Raw genomic sequence first — 21,573 nt, forward strand, 5'->3', positions numbered from 1 at the left:
CCTTATCTTTCCACTCAAGCCCTTTCCTCCCCATGACTTTGCCATCACTGTAGACAGTACCATTATCTTCCCTATCCCACAAGCCTGTAATCTTGTCGTCATCCTCTATTAAGCCTTATTCAACCCACGTAGTCACTCTTTCACCAAATCCTGTCAGTTCTACTTTGACAACATTGCTAAAATCCACTCTTTCCTCTCCATCCAAACTGTTACTGTGCTGATCCGATCACTTATCCTGTCCCGCCTTGGCTACTTCCTCTGCATCCTTGCTGACTTCCCAACCTCCTGTCTCTCATTCATTCATTCATTCAATCGTATTTATTGAGCGCTTACTTGTGCAGAGCACTTTACTAAGTGCTTGGGAAGTGCAAGTCTGCTACATCCTACCCAACGACGGGCTCACAGTCTAGAAAAATAATGACATTTATTAAGCACTTACTATTGCCCACTGTTGGGTAGGGACTGTCTCTATATGTTGCCAACTTGTACTTCCCAAGCGCTTAGTACAGTGCTCTGCACACAGTAAGCGCTCAATAAATACGATTGATTGATTGATTGATTATTGCAAAGTACTGTTCTAACCGCTGGGGAGGTTACAAGGTTATCAGGCTGTCCCACAGGGGGCTCACAGTCTTAATCCCTTTTTACAGATGAGGTAACTGAGGCACAGAGAAGTTAAGTGACTTGCCCAAAGTCACACAGCTGACAAATGGCAGAGCTGGGATTTGAACCCATGACGTCTGACTCCAAAGCCCGTGCTCTTTCCACTGAGCCACGCTGCTTCCCAACCTCCCTCCTTGCTATCAAGAATCAAGAGCAAGATTCCTTGCTCTCCTCACTCCAGCCCTACTTCACTCTGCCGCATGGATCATTTTTCCAAAAAATAGGTTCAATCCATGTCTCTCCAACCCTCAAGAACGTCCAGTAGTTGTCCATCCTCTATGTCAAACAGAAACTCCTAACCATTGGCTATAAAGAAATCACTCAGCTTGCCCCCTCCTATGCTCTAAATCGCTTATCTCCTTACTGCAGCCCATCCCGCACACTCCACTCTTCTAGCTCCACTTTATGCACTGTGCTCTGCTCTGCACACAGTAAGTGCTCAATAAATACGATTGAGTGAATGAATCTCATCCATCTCACTGCCAACCCCTTTCCCGTATTCTCCCTCTAGCCTCAAGCTCCCTCCTCCTCCTCCTCCAAATATGCCAGACCACCACTCTCTGCATCTTCAAAGCCTAATTAAGGTCACATCTCCTCCAACGTGGAGGTTATGCTCTCTTTTCCCCGGCTATCTCTCCTTTCTGGGTCATCAACGCACTTTGATCTGTGACCTTTGGGCATTTGATATTGGCCCCATCCTTAGCCCCACAGCACTTATTTGCATCTCTATAAATTATATATTATAAATTATTTGTGTGTTTGTCTCCCCCTTTAGCCTGTAAGCTCACTGTAGAAAGGGAACATGTCTACCAACCTTGTCGTGCTCTCCCAATAGTTTAATAAAGTGCTCTGCACATAATAAGCACTGATCAAATACCACTGATGATTCATTCATTCAGTTGGATGATGATAATGATACTATAAGGTGGAATCTCAATGTCAAAGTACAGGCCACATTGCTCTAAAGCCAAAAAGGTTTGGGGACAGGATATTTTAGGAACAAAAGCACGTTCAATTTACAAATGTGGTTCAGCAACACCACTTCCCTGCCTTTACACATCAAGTTCACAGAGCTGGAAGGAACTCTGTAGAGAGAAGAGGGAGGGAGGAAGAAAACTGGAAGAGAAATAAAGGAGGTTGGAAGTGTGTAGATTGGAATGCCTTCCAAAATTATGAGAAATAGCTTGGGAAGCGGTGATAAAACTTTGGCCATGATAGCATTGGAGTATCTGACAATGAAAAGGGCTAATCTAGAGTTACTTGATGTTGGTCTAGTGGAAAGAACACGGCTCAGGCAACAGAAGACCTGGTTTTCAGTTCCAGACTCCAGGAGTAGGGGATTTTCTTCTGGACTACAGAATCAGGGGTGGAAGTTTCTAACTGAAACTAAAGCAGCTGCTTATTGGTTAGGTGTTACAGGACAACATCACCACAATGCTGAGATCACCTCAGCCAAATCAATAGTATTTACTGGGAGCTTATTCTGTGTAGATCAACACTTGGAAGAGTAAAATACGTTTGTTAGAGTTCGTTGATGGAGGCCCTCAGGGAGAGGGCAATAATAATAATAATAATGATGGCATTTATTAAGCGTGTACTATGTGCAAAGCACTGTTCTAAGCGCTGGGGAGGTTACAAGGTGATCAGGTTGTCCCACGTGGGGCTCACAGTCTTAATCCTCATTTTACAGACGAGATAACTGAGGCCCAGAGAAGCTAAGTGATTTGCCCAAAGTCACACAGCTGGCAATTGGCGGAGCTGGGACTTGAACCCATGACTTCCGACTCCCAAGCCCGTGCTCTTTCCACTGAGCCATGCTGCTTCTCTGTCTCTCTCTGTCTCTGTCTCTCTGTCTCTGTCTCTCTCTCTCTGTCTCTCTCTCTCTCTCTCTCTCTCTCTCTCTCTCTCTGTCTCTCTAAGATATACACTTATGTGTATATATGTAATTTTATTATTTGTATTGATGTCTGTCTCTCCCGCCTAGACTGTGAGCTCGTTGTGGGCATGGAATGTCACTGTTTATTGTCGTATTAATAATAATAACAATGATGGCATTTGTTAAGCACTTACTATGTTCATTCATTCATTCAATTGTATTTATTGAGCGCTTACTGTGTGCAGAGCACTGTACTAAGCGCTTGGGAAGTACAAGTTGGCAACATATAGAGACGGTCCCTACACAGCAGTGGGCTCACAGTCTAGAAGGGGGAGACACTGTTCTAAGCGCTGGGGAGGTTACAAGGTGATCAGGTTGTCCCATGGGGGGCTTACAGTCTTCATCCCCATTTTGAGGTCACTGAGGCCCAGAGAATAATGATCCTGATGGCATTTATTAAGCGCTTACTATGTGCAAAGCACTGTTCTAAGTGCTGAAGCACTGTTCTAAGCGCTGGTGACTTACCCAAAGTCACACAACTGACAAGTGGCGGAGTCAGGATTGGAACCCATGACCTCTGACTCCAAAGCCTGGGCTCTTTCCATTAAGCCACGCTGCTTCTCTAATAATAATAATGATGATGGCATTTGTTAAGCGCTTACTATGTGCAAAGCACTGTTCGAAGCGCTGGGGAGGATACAAGGTGACCAGGTTGTCCCACAGGGGGCTCACAGTCTTAATCCCCATTTTGAGGCAATGAGAAGCGGTGTTGCCTAGTGAATAGAGTACAGGCCTAGAAGTCAGAAGGCCCTCGGTTCTAATACTGACTCTGCCACGTGTCTGCTGTGTGACCTTGGGCAAGTCACTTCACTTCTCTGGGCCTCGGTTACCTCATCTGTAAAATGGGGATTAAGAATATGAGCCCTGTGTGGGACAGGGACTGTGTCCAACCTGATTGACTTGTATCTACCCCATAACTTAGTACAGTGCATGGCACTTAGTAAGTGCTTAACAAATACCATAAAAAAGGAAATTTTTCCAGTCTATTGATTTCAAAACAATGGAGAGAGAAAAAAAATACCTATTTGCAAGCTATCGGGATTCTATTTAGGGCACAACCAGGAAATGTTCTTATATCGCTTATACCCCTTCCTTCCTCTCCCCCTCGTCCCCCTCTGCATCCCCCCCCTTCTTACCTCCTTCCCTTCCCCACAGCACCTATATATATGTATATATGTTTGTACATATTTAATACTCTATTTATTTATTTTACTTGTACATATCTATTCTATTTATTTTATTTTGTTAGTATGTTTGGTTTTGTTCTCTGTCTCCCCCCCTTTTAGACTGTGAGCCCACTGTTGGGTAGGGACTGTCTCTATATGTTGCCAATTTGTACTTCCCAAGCGCTTAGTATAGTGCTCTGCACAGAGTAAATGCTCAATAAATACGATTGGTGATGATGGTAATAATGGAAAAGTATGTTAAGTTATAAAAATGTGATATAGTACATAATTTCTTTTTTCACATATTTTAAATTTGCATGGTAAAATTCATTCAGTCATCCAATTGTATTTATTGAGTGCTTACTGAGTGCAGAGCACTGTACTAAGCGCTTATCTGGAGCTGTTCATTATTTTACACATATACAAATTTTTGAACAGAAATTACAATTCAACCTTCTACATATCCTGTAACTTTGTATTTGCATGGCTTAGTCAAAAGTAATATAATAATAATAATAGTACCATTTGTTAAGTGCTTACTCTGTGCCTTGCACTGTTCTAAGCGCTGGGGTAGATAAAAGATAATCAGGTTGTCCCACACAGGGCTCAAAGTCTTAATTTATTGTAATTAATCACAAATTTTTCCAACCTAACCCTGAATGAAGCAGATGAATATGTAATAACACTATTTCTTTGTACTGTTCTAAGCACTTGTAACAGTGTTCTGCACATAGTAAGCGCTTAGTCAATACCATTGACTGATTATAATATGTTGTTTGTTATTAATTATCCATCAGTGAGACATAGTTCATTTCACTTACATGGCATGTGGGTTTTTTTTTTTTTAAAGTGTAACATTCAATGAGGATCTGTATGCATATGACTGTCAGTATGGATGAATTACTCAGGTATAGTAACACTCATTTTTAAAAATCACGAAAAGCATTTTCCCATTGGGCCTTATATATGTCTCTCTTCAACCTACTAGATTGAAGAAAACATTTCATTGTGCAAAGAATTGAGATTGATTGAGAATAGCAGATCTACTATAATATGTAACACATGGGCCTCTGGGGTAAATTCTGTATTAGATTATTCCAGTGAATATGTTAAGGAAAATTTTGTTGGACTGAGCTTCCCTGATATCTAGAGAAAGGTTCCCTTAATTACAAAAAGGACAAGGATATATGGTTTAGTTTGTTACTCCACCATTCTCCAGTCAGTAAATACTCAGCCCTGACAGTGAATTGGCCTCTTTTGTAAGTTTCTTTTTGCATCCCTCTTGTCCAGTGAAACATGGGACATTCAGTAGTCTGGTAGATGACATTTTGCTTGGTCTCTTTATTATTAGATTTGTTAAGCATTTCCTATGAGTCAAGCACTTTTCTAAGCCTTGGGGTAGATGGAAGTCAATTAGGTCAGACAGAGTCCCTGTTCTGCATGGGGTTCCAAGTGTAAGTAGGACTTAGCTACTGCTTGGTGGTAAAACACGCTAGGCTTTTGGTTGGGGAAATCCCAGTTCTAGCTAAATGGACCATGAATGCTTTTAATTTCTCCTTATTGTTGAAGTCATGCTACAAAATTCTTTTCTTCTTTTTAGGAATGGAAGTCAGCTGTTTAAAGCTGCAAGGATGAATGATTTTTTAACTATGCAAGCTCTCCTGCAGAAGGGAGATATTGATTCTTTTGTGAGAGGTAGTGTAAAGCCATCCTTTATAAATCTCCTCTCAGAAGAACATTAAAGTGCTTATTTCTTCTCTTGATGAAATCACTGCCTAACGTAAAACCTCCACAGTTTAAATATTGCCTTTAATTTTGCTGGCCTTTTTTTTTGCAGAAATAATGTGAAAGGAAACATAGTTTTGAAGGTGACTGCTAACAAGATTTCTCCAATACCTGCTGTTAATTTCATTCTTATTCACAGGGGGATGTGGAGAGACTATTCTACATGCAGCCTTACTTAGTGGCAGTAAAGAAGTCGTTGAAGTCATTTTAGATGAGGTGCCCTCTTTAATTAATGAACCAGTGGCATCAAACATATATAGAGGTATAGTACCAAAATCCTTTAAAAGATGTTTGATTTTTCATATGATCTGTATTATATATTGATTTGTTTGTACCATTTTAATAAGTCTTACCCTACTTCCTCTCTCTTCTATGGCACCCTTACACTTAGATCTTTATTCATTCATTCATTCAATCGTATTTATTGAGCGCTTACTGTGTGCAGAGCACTGTACTAAGCGCTTGGGAAGTACAAGTTGGCAACATATAGAGACGGTCCCTACCCAACAGCGGGCTCACAGTCTAGAAGGGGGTGACAGACAACAAAACAAAACAAAACTGTTCTGGTAGATACAAGGTGATCAGGTTGTCCCACTTGGGGCTCACAGTCTTCATCCCCATTATACAGGTGAGGGAACTGAGGTACAGAGAAGTGACTTGCCCAAGGTCACATAGCAGACAAGTGGTGGAGGTGGGATTAGAACCCACGACCTCTGACTCCCAAGCCCGGGCTCTTGCCACTAAACCACACTGCTTCCAAAAAGCAGCTCATGAAATCCACACTCCCTGTTTCAATTATTGCAGATAGCAGGGAAAGTGGAGTGTTTAAAATTAATAAGCATGTAGGTAAGTGGCAGAGCCTCCCCCCTTCTAGACTGTGAGCCTGTTGTTGGGCAGGGATTGTCTCTGTTGCTGAATTGTACTTTCCAAGCACTTAGTACAATGCTCTGCACACAGTAAGTGCTCAATGAATATGATTGAATGAATGAATGAATGAATCAATCAATCAATCAATCGTATTTATTGAGCACTTACTGTGTGCAGAGCACTGTACTAAGCGCTTGGGAAGTACAAATTGGCAACACATAGAGACAGTCCCTACCCAACAGTGGGCTCACAGTCTAAAAGGGGGAGACAGAGAACAAAACCAAACATACCAACAAAATAAAATAAATAGGATAGAAATGTACAAGTAAAATAAATAAATGAATAGAGTAATAAATATGTGCAACCATATATACATATATACAGGTGCTGTGGGGAAGGGAAGGAGGTAAGATGGGGGGATGGAGAGGGGGACGAGGGGGAGAGGAAGGAAGGGGCTCAGTCTGGGAAGGCCTCCTGGAGGAGGTGAGCTCTCAGCAGGGCCTTGAAGGGAGGAAGAGAGCTAGCTTGGCGGATGGGCAGAGGGAGGGCATTCCAGGCCCGGGGGATGACGTGGGCCGGGGGTCGATGGAGGGACAGGTGAGAACGAGGTACAGTGAGGAGATTAGTGGTGGAGGAGCAGAGGGTGCGGGCTGGGCAGTAGAAGGAGAGAAGGGAGGTGAGGGAATGAATGAATGTTTAGTATTGTTAATTTTAATCATGGTATTTAGTAAGTGCTACTACTTGCTAAACTCTATCTAAATGATGGGGGGGTAGATACAGACCCTTTTAGACTTTGAGCCCACTGTTGGGTAGGGACTGTCTCTATGTGTTGCCAACTTGTACTTCCCAAGTGCTTAGTACAGTGCTCTGCACACAGTAAGCGCTCAATAAATACGATTGATGATGATGATGATGATGATGATACAGGATAATCAGATAGGGGACAGTTCCTGTCCCTCGTAACTAATAATTTTGGTATTAAATGCTTACTATGTGGCAGCGTGGCTCAGTGGAAAGAGCCCGGGCTTTGGAGTCAGAGGTCACAAGTCCAAGTCCCGGCTCCGCCAATTGTCAGCTGTGTGACTTTGGACAAGTCACTTAACTTCTCTGTGCCTCAGTTACCTCATCTGTAAAATGGGGATGAAGACTGTGAGCCCCCCGTGGGACAACCCGATCACCTTGTAACCTCCCCAGCGCTTAGAACAGTGCTTTGAACATAGTATGTGCTTAATAAATACCATTATTATTATTATTATGTGCCAGGCACTCAGACCTGACTGTTGCCATCTTCCCAAATACTTCCAGTCCAGATTGAGCCTCCTGATTTGACCTATATTCCCTGGGGTAATCTGGAGCCCACTGTTGGGTAGGGACCGTCTCTATATGTTGCCAACTTGTACTTCCCAAGCTACTTAGTACAGTGCTCTGCACACAGTAAGTGCTCAATAAATATGATTGGTTGATTGATTGATTGGAGCCTTGTGGTTAACAGGAGGAACATTTGAAGGCTTAGAAGGCCTAGGAGATACTATTCTGGTTTGAATTCCAGAAGCGGAAGCAACAGTCCAATGCCGTAGTATCCCAGAATGTCATGGTGAGGGTTTCCTAAAGGAGTACCTAAAGTCCCACAGCAGGAAGGCCACAGAACCAGAATTAGAACCTGGGTCCCTGGACTCCTAAATCCCATTCTCTTTCCACTAGGCCCACAATAGTGATTTTTATTACTGTAATATAACAGATTGAACACCAGATGAGCTCAAACAGATGTTACTGGTTATAACAGATACCTATGAGAAGCAGCGTGGCTCAGTGGAAAGAGCACGGGCTTTGGAGTCAGAGGTCATGGGTTCAAATCCAGGCTCTGCCAACTGTTAGCTGTGTGACTTTGGGCAAGGCACTTCACTTCTCTGTGCCTCAGTTACCTCATCTGTCAAATGCGGATTAAGACTGTGAGCCCCAAGTGGGGCAACCTGATTACTTTGTATCTTCCCCAGTGCTCGGCACATAGTAAGCGCTTAACAGATACCATCATTATTATTATAACCCTGTTTTCTGGCTAAATCTTCCAGGATGACTAAACTGCCACAGCATCTTGACACCTCATCCGTTGTCTGAGTGGTTTAAACTATATTCGTCATTAGCCTAGTGGCAAGGGTTTGGGGGAGAGGGAGGTTTGGACATTCTGGTGAGCCCAGCTCCTACCCCTCCCATTCTGACCTCCTGTGCTCTTTTTGGGGGTGACATACCCAGACCCTTCCTGGAGCCCACCTCCACCTCCTCTTCCAGGGTGGCAGCCATTGAGGTCTGGGTGATAATTCTAGTATTTGTTAACAACAATAACAACAACAATGATGGTATTTGTTAAGCGCTTACTATGTGCAAAGCACTGTTCTAAGCGCTGGGGAGGTTACAAGGTGATCGGGTTGTCCCACAGGGGGCTCACAGTTTTAATCCCCATTTTACAGATGAGGTAACTGAGGCACAGAGAAGTTAAGTGACTTACCCAAATGACAGTTGGGTAAGCCAGGATTTGAACCCATGACCTCTGACTCCAAAGCCCAGGCTCTTTCCACTGAGCCATGCTGCTTCTCAATTTATTTGTCGAGTGCTTACTCGGGTTGCTGAAAGTCGCTTGGAGTGGGGTGGGGAGGGAGGGAGGAGAAGAGAGAGAGAGAGTCAGAGGCTCTCCCTTGCTGGCTCAAGCCCTGCTACTACAGGGGAAAATAGTAATAATAATAATAATAATAATAATAATAATAATAATAATAATGGCATTTGTTAAACTCTTACTATGTGCCAAGCACTGTTCCAAGCTCTGGGGTAATCAATCAATCAATCAATCAATTGTATTTATTGAGCACTTACTGTGTGCAGAGCACTGTACTAAGCGCTTGGGAAGTACAAGTTGGCAACATATAGAGACAGTCCCCACCCAACAGTGGGTTCACAGTCTAAAAGGGGGAGACAGAGAACAAAACCAAACATACTAACAAAATAAAATAAATAGAATAGATATGTACAAGTAAAATAAATAAATAAATAGAGTAATAAATATGTACAAACATATATACATATATACAGGTGCTGTGGGGAAGAGAAGGAGATAAGATGGGGGGATGGAGAGGGGGACGAGGGGAGAGGAAGGAAGGGGCTCAGTCTGGGAAGGCCTCTGGGTAGCTACAAGGTAATCTGGTTAAGCACTTACTACGTGCCAAGTACAGTTCTAAGTGCTGGGGTAGATAGGTTATCAATATGTACACAGTCCCTGTCCCATATCAGGTTCACAGTCTAGGTGGGAGGGATTAGGATTCAATCCCCATTTTACAGGCAAAAACTCACCCTGGGCTTCAAGGCTGTCCATCACCTCGCCCCCTCCTACCTCACCTCCCTTCTGTCCTTCTCCAGCCCAGCCCGCACCCTCCGCTCCTCTGCCACTGCTAACCTCCTCACTATGCCTCGTTCTCACCTGTCCCACCATCGACCCCCAGCTCATGTCCTCCCCCTGTCCTGGAATGCCCTCCCTCCGCACATCCGCCAAGCTAGCTCTCTTCCTCCCTTCAAAGCCCTACTTAGAGCTCACCTCCTCCAGGAGGCCTTCCCACACTGAGCCCCCTCCTTCCTCTGCCCCTCCTCCCCCTCCCCATCCCTCCCGCCTTACCTCCTTCCCCTCCCCACAGCACCTGTATATATGTATATATGTTTGTATGTACTTATTACTCTATTTTATTTGTTCATATTTATTCTATTTATTTTATTTTGTTAATATGTTTTGTTTTGTTGTCTGTCTCCCCCTTCTAGACTGTGAGCCCGCTGTTGGGTAGGAACCATCTATATATGTTGTCAACTTGTACTTCCCAAGTGCTTAGTACAGTGTTCTGCACACAGTAAGCACTCAATAAATATGATTGAATGAATGAATGAACAGATGAGGAAATGGAGGCACAGTGACTTCCCCGGGATCACACAGCAGACAAAGCGTGGAGCTGAGATTAGAACCTGGCCCTCTGATTCCCAGGCCTGTGCTTGAGGTGGATACAATCCTTCCAGAGGAGTTGGGATGAAGCACCCTAAGTTTATCTTCTTCCTCCACTCTGTCTGGAGTCTTGGCAGGGGACTGGCTGCATTTTATGGAGGGAATTGTGAGGTTCGCAGGGGTGACAGTGATGGCTTTCTATGCCTGGCTGGGAGGAAATGAGTGTGACGTGGCAATGGCGATGGGGCGGGGAAGGATACTAATTTTGTTTTTTCAATCAATCAATAGTAGTCACTGAATGCTTACTCTGTGTTTTGCAGAACTGTTCTCTCTCTTCTCTCTCTGACTCTGTGTCCCACTATAATCCCACTTCTATCTGGGAATGGAGGAAAAATTTGATACATATTTAGTAAATCATCAATCATATTTATTGATCATCAGTCGTATTTATTGAGTGCTTACTATGTGCAGAGCACTGTACTAAGTGCTTGGGAAGTACAAATTGGCAACATATAGAGACAGTCCCTACCCAACCGTGGGCTCACAGTCTAAAAGGGGGAGACAGAGAACGAAACCAAACATACTAACAAAATAAAATAAATAGAATAGATATGTGCAAGTAAAATAAATAAATAAATAGAGTAATAAATATGTACAAACATATATACATATATACAGGTGCTGTGGGGAAGGGAAGGAGGTAAGATGGGGGCATGGAGAGGGGGACGAGGGGGAGAGGAAGGAAGGGGCTCAGTCTGGGAAGGCCTCCTGGAGGAGGTGAGCTCTCAGCAGGGCCAGGGCCTTTAAATGTAAACTGTAAATGACTGGGCCCCCCAATCTAAGCCCATTGTTGGGTAGGGACCATCTCTATATGACTCATTCATTCATTCAATTGTATTTATTGAGTGCTTACTGTGTGCAGAGGAGTGTACTAAGCGCTTGGGAAGTACAAGTTGGCAACATAGAGAGACGGTCCCGACCCAACAACGGGCTCACGGTCTAGAAGGGGGAGACAAACAACAGAGCAAAACATGTGGACAGATGTCAAGTTGTCCGAATAAATAGAAGTAAAGCTAGATGCACATCATTAAGAAAATCAATAGAATAGTATTATCATTTGGCGTTTGTTAAGCACATACTATGTGCGAAGCACTGTTCTAAGCACGGGGGGGGGGGGGATACAAGGTGATCGGGTTGTCCCACGTGGGGCTCACAGTCTTAATCCCCATTTTCCAGATGAGGGAACTGAGGCACCAAGAAGTTAAGTGAGCCCCCTCACTTGTCACACAACTGACAAGTGGCAGAGTCGGGATTAGAACCCATGACCTCGGGCTCCCAAGCCTGTGCTCTTTCCACTGAGCCATGCTGCATGTTGCCTATTGGTACTTCCCAAGCGCTTAGTACAGCGCTCTGCCCACAGTGAACATTCAATAAATATGATTGAATGGATGAATTAATGATTTAGACTACATTAAATGATTGGCAAATGTTCCAAACCAGTCAGATCTCATTGGCGGGATCCAATCAGAGGATCTGGCTCATGAATAAACTGAAAATCAACCACTTCATATAGGTCGGGCATGATCAAAGGCTGGGCCTACCCTCAACTAGTCAACCATAATGTAGCTAATACACATCTGTATGCCTTGCTTTCAAATCGACTCTTCTTACAGAATGGGGGTGGCCGGTAGTAATATTGAAACCGAAGGTGTCTGAATGGGTTGTTTACGCGTTTCAGGTGAGACTGCGACACACATATCCGTCCTCACGCAAGACCACGTGGATGTGAAAGAATTCCTCAGGTGTGGTGCTAATGTTACAGAGCTACAAGCTTCAGAAGCTTGGTTTATTCCTGGAAAGGAATCAAAGTTTTACTTTGGTAAGGACCATAATACAAAAATTTATTTCTGAACTTGAAACGTATACAGTATAGTTCCAGTACATTTCATAGTCTCCTTTCTGCCACTCCATTCTTTATTTGGTAAGACTCAGTAGAAAATAAGAATGAGTATGAGCACATTTCAAGTTTCCCACTCAAAAGGTTCCGAGAAGTTAATGTTCTTCCATTTTGTTTAAAATTTTCCACAGGAGAGTATCCGTTATCTTTTGCAGCATGTTTTGGGCATGAAGCAATTTTAAGACTTTTAATGGAGCACAATGCTCCTTTGGAAGCCCAGGACTCTTTAGGTGAGAGTGATGATAATTGTATCAATGCTTTATGGATTTAAAATATGAGAAACGGCTGTAGTCTTTTGTGGAATTTACTTTTTTAAAAAATGCTCATAAAGCACATTAAATTAAATGTAGCGTGGCTAATGCGACCGTCAGGGTGTTCAGCACATTTGGTGTTCATCATCATCATCATCAATTGTATTTATTGAGCACTTACTATGTGCAGAGCACTGTACCAAGGGCTTGGGAAGTACAAGTTGTCAACATATAGAGACAGTCCCTACCCAACAGTGGGCTCACAGTCTAAAAGGGGTAGACAGAGAACAAAACCAAGCATACTAACAAAATAAAATAGAATAGATATGTACAAGTAAAATAAATAAATAGAGTAATAAATATGTACAAACATATATACATATATACAGGTGCTGTGGGGAAGGGAAGGAGGTAAAATGAGGGGGATGGAGAGGGGGACGAGGGGGAGAGGAAGGAAGGGGCTCAGTCTGGGAAGGCCTACTGGAGGAGGTGAGCTCTCAGCAGGGCCTTGAAGGGAAGTAGGGCCTTGAAGGGCCAATAAAAATCACTATTGTGTGGCCTAGTGGAGAGAAGATGGGATTAAGAGGCCAGAGACCCAGGTTCTAATTCTGGTTCTGCGGCCTTCCCGCTGGGCAACTTTGAGTAAATCACTCAGTCTTACTCTACGTCACTTTCTTTATCTGTAAAATAGGTATTAAATATCCCTCCTACTTGTATCTGATCTGATCTTGTAATAATAATAATAACAATAGTAATAACTGTGGTATTAAGCACTTGCTATGTGCCAGGCACTGTAGTATAAGTGCTGGGGTAGTTACAAGATAATTGGATCAGACACAGTCCCTGTCCCACATAATCCCTGTTTTACAGATGAGGAGACTGAGGCACGAGAATTAAAGAAACTTAATGATGGTATTTGTTAAGCGCTTACTATGTGGCAAGCACTGTTCTAAGTGCCGGGGTAGATACAAGGTCATCAGGTTGTCCCACGTGGGGCTCACAATCTTAATCCCCATTTTACAGATGAGGGAACTGAGGCCCAGAGAAGTGAAGTGACTTGCCCAAGGTCACACAGCAGACAAGTGGCGGAGCCGGGATTAGAACCCTTGACCTCTGACTCCCAAGCCCGGACTCTTGCCACTAAACCACGCTGCTTCCCAAGCACCATCAAATACCATCATTAAAGAGACTTGCCCATGGTCACAAAGCAGACAAGTGGCAGAGCTGGGATTAGAACCCAGATCCTCTGACTCCCCAGCCTGTATTCTTTCCACTAGGCCATGTAGCTACTGATCACGATACTTGGGACATAGTAAAATACTTAATAAATACAATAATTATTAATAATTCAATAGTCCACACTGCTTCTCTTGATCCTTATCAAGATTACTTTAAAGCCACATGATTATCTTCGAGGGTACTGTAAGGAAACTGAAGATGATCTCTCTAATGTCTTTTGAGCTGATAGAAAAGGATGTTTTATAAACCCGGTTTTGCAGGTATTTTTGTTTTTCAGCCCCCGAAATTCAGCATTTATTTTCTGGCAGGAAATACAGTGCTACATGTGCTGGTGTTGCAGCCCAACAAAGAACTTGCTCATCGTATGTACAACCTGATCGTGAACCTCGTTCCCGAAAAACACTGCCGCTTTGTCGAAAGCCTCCAAAACAGTGATGGTTTCACTCCACTGAAGCTTGCAGCTCATGAAGGCAATCTGGATGTTAGTGCTGTTATTGGTTCCCCTAACTGGTGCTAGTGATGGCTATTTTTTGGAGCTGCCTTTTCGATTGTCACTGATACAGTTCTGGGACATTTTGGGGGATGGCTAACGGTAGTCATTCAAAGAGAACATAAGAGGGTGAGAAATGCCATCCTGGATCAGGGCAAAGACCACTTCAGCTCAATGTTCTGTGATCTGATGGCAACAAAGAGTGCCAAGAAAAACAGTTTGACAGTTTCTCTCCTTGGCACACACCCATCTCCACAGTTGCAGTTGCAGATGATTCAAATCCCAGCTCTGCCAATTGTCAGCTGTGTGACTTTGGGCAAGTCATTTAACTTCTCTGCGCCTCAGTTCCCTCATCTGTAAAATGGGGATTAATACTGTGAGCCCCCTGTGGTACAACCTCATCACCTTGTAACTTCCCCAGTGCTTAGAACAGTGCTTTGCACATAGTAAGCACTTAATAATGCCATTATTATTATTTAACACTCACAAGTTTTCCTCTGATTACCTAGTATAGAGCCATCATTCAGAATTCTACTGAATCATTTTCTCCAGCATCCCCAAATTACCCCTGTAATAACCCATTTTGAACCTCGTATCTGTGAGCCCTCCTTGAACTAAATGTAATTTCCAGCCTGGCAACTTGGTTCAGTGATGCATTTCCAATTTGCCACCTTCCCCTGAGGGACAAATCGTTTGTTTTTGTTTGTCTTGAAGCTAGTCCATATTGAAGAATCCCAACCCTTTCTATTTATGAGTAGCTGAGAGAAGAAAAATCACTTTTTATGACTTTTTGATATTGCAACACTAATAGCTGCAGTGACTGAGCAACATTCTGTAGTAGTATTAGTCTTTATTAAATCGTCAGATTATCAGTGGAATTTTCAAGCACTTACTGTGCACAGAGCAGTGTAACTAAGTGCTTGGAAGAGGACAATACAAGTGTTGATAGAAAATATTCCCTGCCTATGAGTTTATTTTCTTAGAGGTTGTCCAAAACACTGTAGTTTGTAATAATTCTATAATCTCATTTTGGAGGAATGGTAACCACTACCAATAAACCCTGGAAAGGATTCATAGTTGCCTCTAATGGGGGCCCTGAACATTTGTTTCTTGGCAACCTAACCTCTGGAGTTAGTAGTTTGGGACTGTTACATTTTGAAGTATGAAGGAGTGTAGCTTAATGGGAAATGCACAGACTTGGGAATGGGGGACCTGGGTTCTAATCCCAGCTCTGAATTTTGCCTTATATGTGACCTAGGGCAAGTCATTTCTCGGTACCTCAGTTTTCTGTAGAATGAGGATTAAATATCTACTCTTCCTACCCCATAAACAGTGTGCCCCATGTGGGACAGAGTCTGTTTCAGATCTGTTACCTTCTATTAGTCCCGTTGCTTAGTTCAGTATATAATAGCTTAACAAATGCCAAATTATTTGAATCATTAGAAAAATCTTAAGAATGTCATTAGATCTTGACCTTTGCTTATATAATTTTCTCATAGAACATTAACCCTGGGTGTTGAAGGAAAACCTGATTCTCCCAAATACTTCTGATTCTAACAGATATCAGAAATTTTACTTTTGTTTTGTTGAGTTCTATGACATTCTAAGAAGATGTTTGAGGATGGAACGGCACATGTGCCATTCCCAATAGAATTGGACTGTAGTAAGACTGCCTCTTCGAAGCATATTATAATAGCCTTGACAGAGAGAAAAATTCTGATCGCAAATGTTTCGAGTAAACATTTTCACTTTCATCTCTGCTTACCACTATAGTTCCAAATCTTTATTACCACTGAAAAATTAATCCCCCTCTCTCTGCTGCTGTCTTCGCTGTACCTGCTGATTGTCTTGTCTTATGCTGTTGAGTCATCTCACCGGCTGCCTACGTTTTTTTTTTTTCAGGAGAAAAAACTGTTTCCAGCTAGTGAATTTTTTAAAAGCGTTTACCAGCCTTAGAGTGTTCTTAGCACTTGGGGTTTTTTGTTGTTGTTGTCATTTTAATGATATTTGTTAAGTGTTGAATATGTGCCAGGCAGTGTACTAAGCACTAGGATCTACAAGCTAATCAGATTGGACTCAATCCATATCTCTCATGGGGCTCAGTTTTAATCCCCATTTTACAGATGAGGTAATTGAGACACAGAGAAGTTAAGTGATTTGCCCAAGGTCCCACAGAAGATGAGTGGCAGTGTTCTTCATTTCCAAAGAAATCCGGAGAAATGCTCGATTTATTAACATTATGACATAACCTATGTTTTTAAAAGTAACTTGGATGCCCTGTTCTATCTAGATGTTCAATTATCTTGTTCAAAGACAAAAAAATATTTACTGGACAATGGGAACTATATCATACTGTACCTATGATCTAACCTGCATTGACAGCTGGGAAGACCAGAGCTCTGTACTAGATATTATCACTTCCAGTAAAAATCAGCAGGTAATTGTCATCAACACGGTGAATTTTGTGAGTTTGCTGTTAAGAACGGGATTTACTCTTTCTGCAAGATTCGGAGGAGGTGGCCCACTGTGCATGCTTGGGTGCTTGTGGGAGTGAGTGTTGCTGGCAGACGTGATTGGAAGGATCGGTACTGGGACTGTGGGATTGTGCTAGGTAACCTCCACGGAGTCCGAGGGCCCGGATTCACCACTTGCGTGCTGGGTGACTTTGGGCAAATCACTTCACTTCCCTGTGCCTCAGTTCCCTCATCTGCAAAATGAGGATTCAATGCCCATTCTCCCACCTGCTGAGACCGTGAGCCCCATGTTGGACATGACTATCTTAGCACTTAATACAGTGCTTGGCACATAGTAATTGCTCAACAAATGCCACACATGCCACAGTAATTTAGATTGTAAGCTCCTTGTGGGCAGGGATCGTGACTACCAATTCTGTTGTATCATAGTCAGTCAATCGTATTTATTGAGCCTATCACTGTACTAAGCGCTGGGGAGAGTACAATATAGCAATATAACAGACACATTTCCTGCCCTCAATGATCTTAGAGTCTAGAGGTGTGCTTATTAACGATGGCATATTTTAAGCACTTACTGTGTGCCAAGCACTATTAGGCTTACTAGCACTTCGGACAGAGCTCTGCATACAGTAAGTGCTCAATAAATCAATCAATCGTATTTATTGAGCGCTTACTGTGTGCAGAGCACTGTACTAAGCGCTTGGGAAGTACACGTTGGCAACATATAGAGACAGTCCCTACCCAACAGTGGGCTCACAGTCTAAAAGTCTAACAAATGCCACTGATTGAGTGATTGATCCAGTCCAGTTCAGTCAGTCCAGCCTCTCAGTTTTTTTTTTTGCCATCTGCCAGGGTACTCAGGCCAATGCCTGTCTCCTCCCATCTCCCCTTCACCTGCTTCCTCCACCCTCCAATCCTTTTTTTTTTCTCCCTCCCACCACTGCTGCTGCCATCATTGGACTGCTTAGAATGGGAGCCAGGGGTGCTTCCAGGGAGGAGGAGACAGGCAGCATGGCCCAGAAGGGTACAGGAGTCAGAAGGACATGTTTTCTAAGCTCTCTCTGCCACTTGTCTGCTATGTGGCCTTGGGAAAGTCGCTTCACTTCTCTGTGCCTCAGTTACCTCATCTGTAAAATGGGGATTAAGACTGTGAGCCCTTTAGGGGATGGGGACTCAATTTGCTTGTATCCCCGCCAGTGCCTGGCACATAGTATGCTCTTTCCAAGTACCACAATTATGATTATGACTATTAAGTTGGAGGGAGGCGGGGAGGGAGACCTCAAGGCCCAGACAACAGGGCCAGCCCATCCCTCTGACCTAATACCTTCAGAACTGTAAGCCTTGGCTCCCACCAGGAGCTCTGAGAGAGGTTCTTGGAGAGGGAGGGAGAGTTTGGAGAGCAAACCTGCTCTGCACACAGTAAGCACTCCATAACTACAATTGATTGATTGACTGATTGATAGGAGTCTCTTCCTGGCCTGAGGGCAGGCTGAATAATAATGATAGTAATAATGATGGCATATGTTAAGCACTCACTGTGTGCAAAGCACTGTTTTAAGTGCTGGGGTGGATACAAGGTGATCAGGCTGTCCCACATGGGGCTCACAGTCTTAATCCTCATTTTATAGATGAGGTAACTGAGGCACAGAGAAGTGAAGTGACTTGTCCAAAGTCACACAGCTGACAAGTGGTGGAGCCGGGATTAGAACCCATGACCTCTGACTCCCAAGCATGCCTACTTCTGCATGCCTATCAACTCTACTCCCAAGCACTTAGTACAGTGATCTGCAAACAATAAGTGCTCAGTAAATTCCTATGATCGATTGATGTTCTGACCCCATTTGAGAGGAGGAGGAGGAGGCTAGGAAGAGGCTGAGCCACCTCTCTGTGATGTCATCAGGTTATGCTGGGTGTCTGGCATCGGTGTGATGTCAAGGGCATCGAGGCTAACGTTTTTATTCCTTTTATTTTCACAACCGTTTGACCATACCTGATTTGAGGTCAAAACAGGTGAACAAATAATTGAATGTACAATTGAAAACTCCCCACACGCATAACCGTGTCTTGTGTTATGCCGTTGAGTGGTCATCAACCCATAGCGATGCCATGGACGCATCTCTCCCAGGACTCCCCACCTCCATCTGCAATCATTCTGGTAGTGTCTCCGTAGAGTTTTCTTGGTAAAAATATGGAATTGGTTTACCATTGCCTCCTTCCACGTAGTAAACTTGAGTCTTCACCCTCGACTCTCTTCCGTGCCGCTGCTGCCCAGCTCAGGTGAGTTTTGACTTGTAGCAGCTTGCCTTGCACTCACTAGCCAAGTTAGGAGTGGAATGGATATGTCTCTGCTTAACCCTCCCTCCTGTAGTTGAGACTGTAGAGTACTTGGAACTCTCCAGGTGTGACACCGAGGGGACACGCATAATCACAGATGCCTAAATTGTGAAGGTTGGTAGAAAAACATAATCAATCAATTGCATTTATTGAGCGTTTACGGTGTGCAGAACACTGTTCTAAGTGCTTGGAAGAGTACCATACAACAGAGTTGGTAGATACGTTCCCTGTCTGCAGTGAGCTTACAGTAAAGTGGAGGAGACAGAGAGTAATATGAATAAATAACATATATTTTTCAGATATGTACGCAAGTGCTGTTGGGAATTGGATGCTTTCGATTAATGATCCTTCACTAAATGTCTTACAGGTTCGGAAGCTTATTGATGCCACACCAATCAAGGAACTGTTAAATGAGAAATGGAAATGTTTTGGGTACAGACACTTTCTGGTTTGGCTCTGCAGTTATATCCTCTATATTGTGATATTTACCTTGAGCTGTTTATACCGACCCTTGCAAATGATTCCCCCAGGAGAGGGAAATAACATCACTGCAATGATGCACAAATCCCTGAAGGTAAGGAATGAAGCTTTCAGAAGAGAGACCTCATTCTAGTTCTAAGTCTCATTCATGTACGAATTATAAAAGTCATATTAGTATCCTTCAGCAAACACTGCTGTGTTTTTAACAGTTGGTGTAGCTTTATTACTTTATTTCTAAATAGCAGTTTATTGCTTAATGTTCGACAATATGACCAAAGAACAGGTATTAGATGGGAGTCAATACCAATAGAGAATTTAATACAGATAGTCAATTTAAAAAGCTCTTCATTTATGAAGAAGGAAAAAGGTTTTGAAAATCAATTCCAAGTCATTCCTACAAACCGTGTTCCCTAACTGTACTGCAGGCTGGAGTAAAGGGTGAGATAAGGTTTGGTTTTGTGTTTCATGGGGCCTTCTACTAAGGAAATTTTGGTGCTGCACTTTCCCTGGCTCCTCAGCTCATCACATTACAGCTTAGTTGATTAATCAATAAATGGTGTTTATTGAGTATTTATTGTGCTGGGTTGCAGCAAGGGCCTGGGAGTGATAGTCCCTTCCCACAAGAAGCTTACAGGTTGTAAGATTGTAAGCTCCTTGTACTCTCATTCATTCAATCGTATTTATTGAGTGCTTACTGTGTGCAGAGCACTGTACTAAGTGCTTGGGAAGTACAAGTGGGCAACGTATAGAGACGGTCCCTACCCAAAAACGGGCTCACAGGCAAAACAGTGTGGCATAGTGGATAGAGCACAGACCTGAGAGGAGAGTCAGAAGGTTGTGGGTTCTAATCCCAGCTCTGCCACCTGTCTGCTATGTGACCTTGGGCAGTTTACTTCACTGGGCCTCAGTTACTGCATCTGTATAATGGGGGATGAGACTGTGAGCCCGACATGGGACAGGGACTGTGTCCACCTCGATTTGCTTGTATCCACCCCAATACTTAGAACAAGGCCTGGTACATAATAAGTGCTTAGTTCAGTGCCCTGTGTACAGTGTGGATTGGCTATCAATCAATCACACATCACATTAATTGAACTTAGCTTCCCAAGCACTTGCACTTCCCAAATGCTTAGTACAGTGCTCTGCACACAGTAAGCGCTCAATAAATCGATTAAATGAATGAATGAACTTAGCTCTTATTCAGTACCAAGCACTGCGTTGTGCTTGAGAGAACGTAACAGAAACATTCTCTGTCCTCCAAGAACTTTAATGGAGGTGAAGCCCAAAATAATTTCTAAATAATGGGGAGAGACGGGGGGCAGGGAGGTCAACGAGAAGGTTGATGCAGTAGTCAAGCTGGAATATAACAAGTGCTTAGACTAGTGAGGTGGCAGTTTTAAGGGAGAGAAAGGGACAGATTATTGAAATGTTGTGATAGAATTGGGAGGACTTGGTGGCTGACTGACGATTGAAAGAGAGGAAGGAACCTTGTTGCTCTCCTGCTATAATCCAGCCCACATACTTCACTCCCCTAGCACCAAGGAAGGTACTCACTACACTTTGATCTCATCTGTCTCACCACCGACCCTTCCTGTGGCCTGGAACTCTCTCTCCCTTCATATTCATTCATTCAGTCGGTCAGATCACCACACTCTTCATCCTCTAAGCCCTACTAAAATCACTAAAATCCTCCAAGGGGCCTTTCCCGACTAAGCCCTCACTTTCCCTTCCCACCCTCCCCGCTGTGTTGGCTATGCATTCCGAGTCTGTGCCTTTTAAGCATTTGATACTCACCCCACTCTCAGCCCCTTAGCATTTATGTACATATCCTTACACCCTGCATTTAGAGAATTGGTGTGGCTTAGTGGAAATAGCATGGGAGTCAGAGATCATGGGCTGTAATAATAGTAATAATAATGATGATGATGATGGCATTTATTAAGCACTTACTATGTGCA

The 21,573-nt window shown here is 43.3% G+C and overlaps 1 protein-coding gene across 1 annotated transcript in view; it reads left to right on the forward strand.

Moving 5' to 3' along the window:
- Window positions 1–4,632: 4,632 nt before the first annotated feature.
- LOC119932149 (transient receptor potential cation channel subfamily V member 6-like) overlaps window positions 4,633–21,573 on the forward strand; it is a 37,998-nt gene continuing 21,057 nt past the window's right edge. Inside the window, 8 exon segments of the mRNA XM_038751057.1 lie at window positions 4,633–4,673; window positions 5,366–5,460; window positions 5,690–5,812; window positions 12,129–12,269; window positions 12,479–12,577; window positions 14,146–14,318; window positions 16,618–16,764; window positions 19,503–19,709. Coding sequence (XP_038606985.1) covers window positions 4,639–4,673; window positions 5,366–5,460; window positions 5,690–5,812; window positions 12,129–12,269; window positions 12,479–12,577; window positions 14,146–14,318; window positions 16,618–16,764; window positions 19,503–19,709 — 1,020 coding nt within the window. The 5' untranslated portion in view covers window positions 4,633–4,638.

The sequence above is a fragment of the Tachyglossus aculeatus genome, chromosome 1, assembly GCF_015852505.1.
Source record: "Tachyglossus aculeatus isolate mTacAcu1 chromosome 1, mTacAcu1.pri, whole genome shotgun sequence".
Lineage (NCBI taxonomy): Eukaryota > Metazoa > Chordata > Mammalia > Monotremata > Tachyglossidae > Tachyglossus > Tachyglossus aculeatus.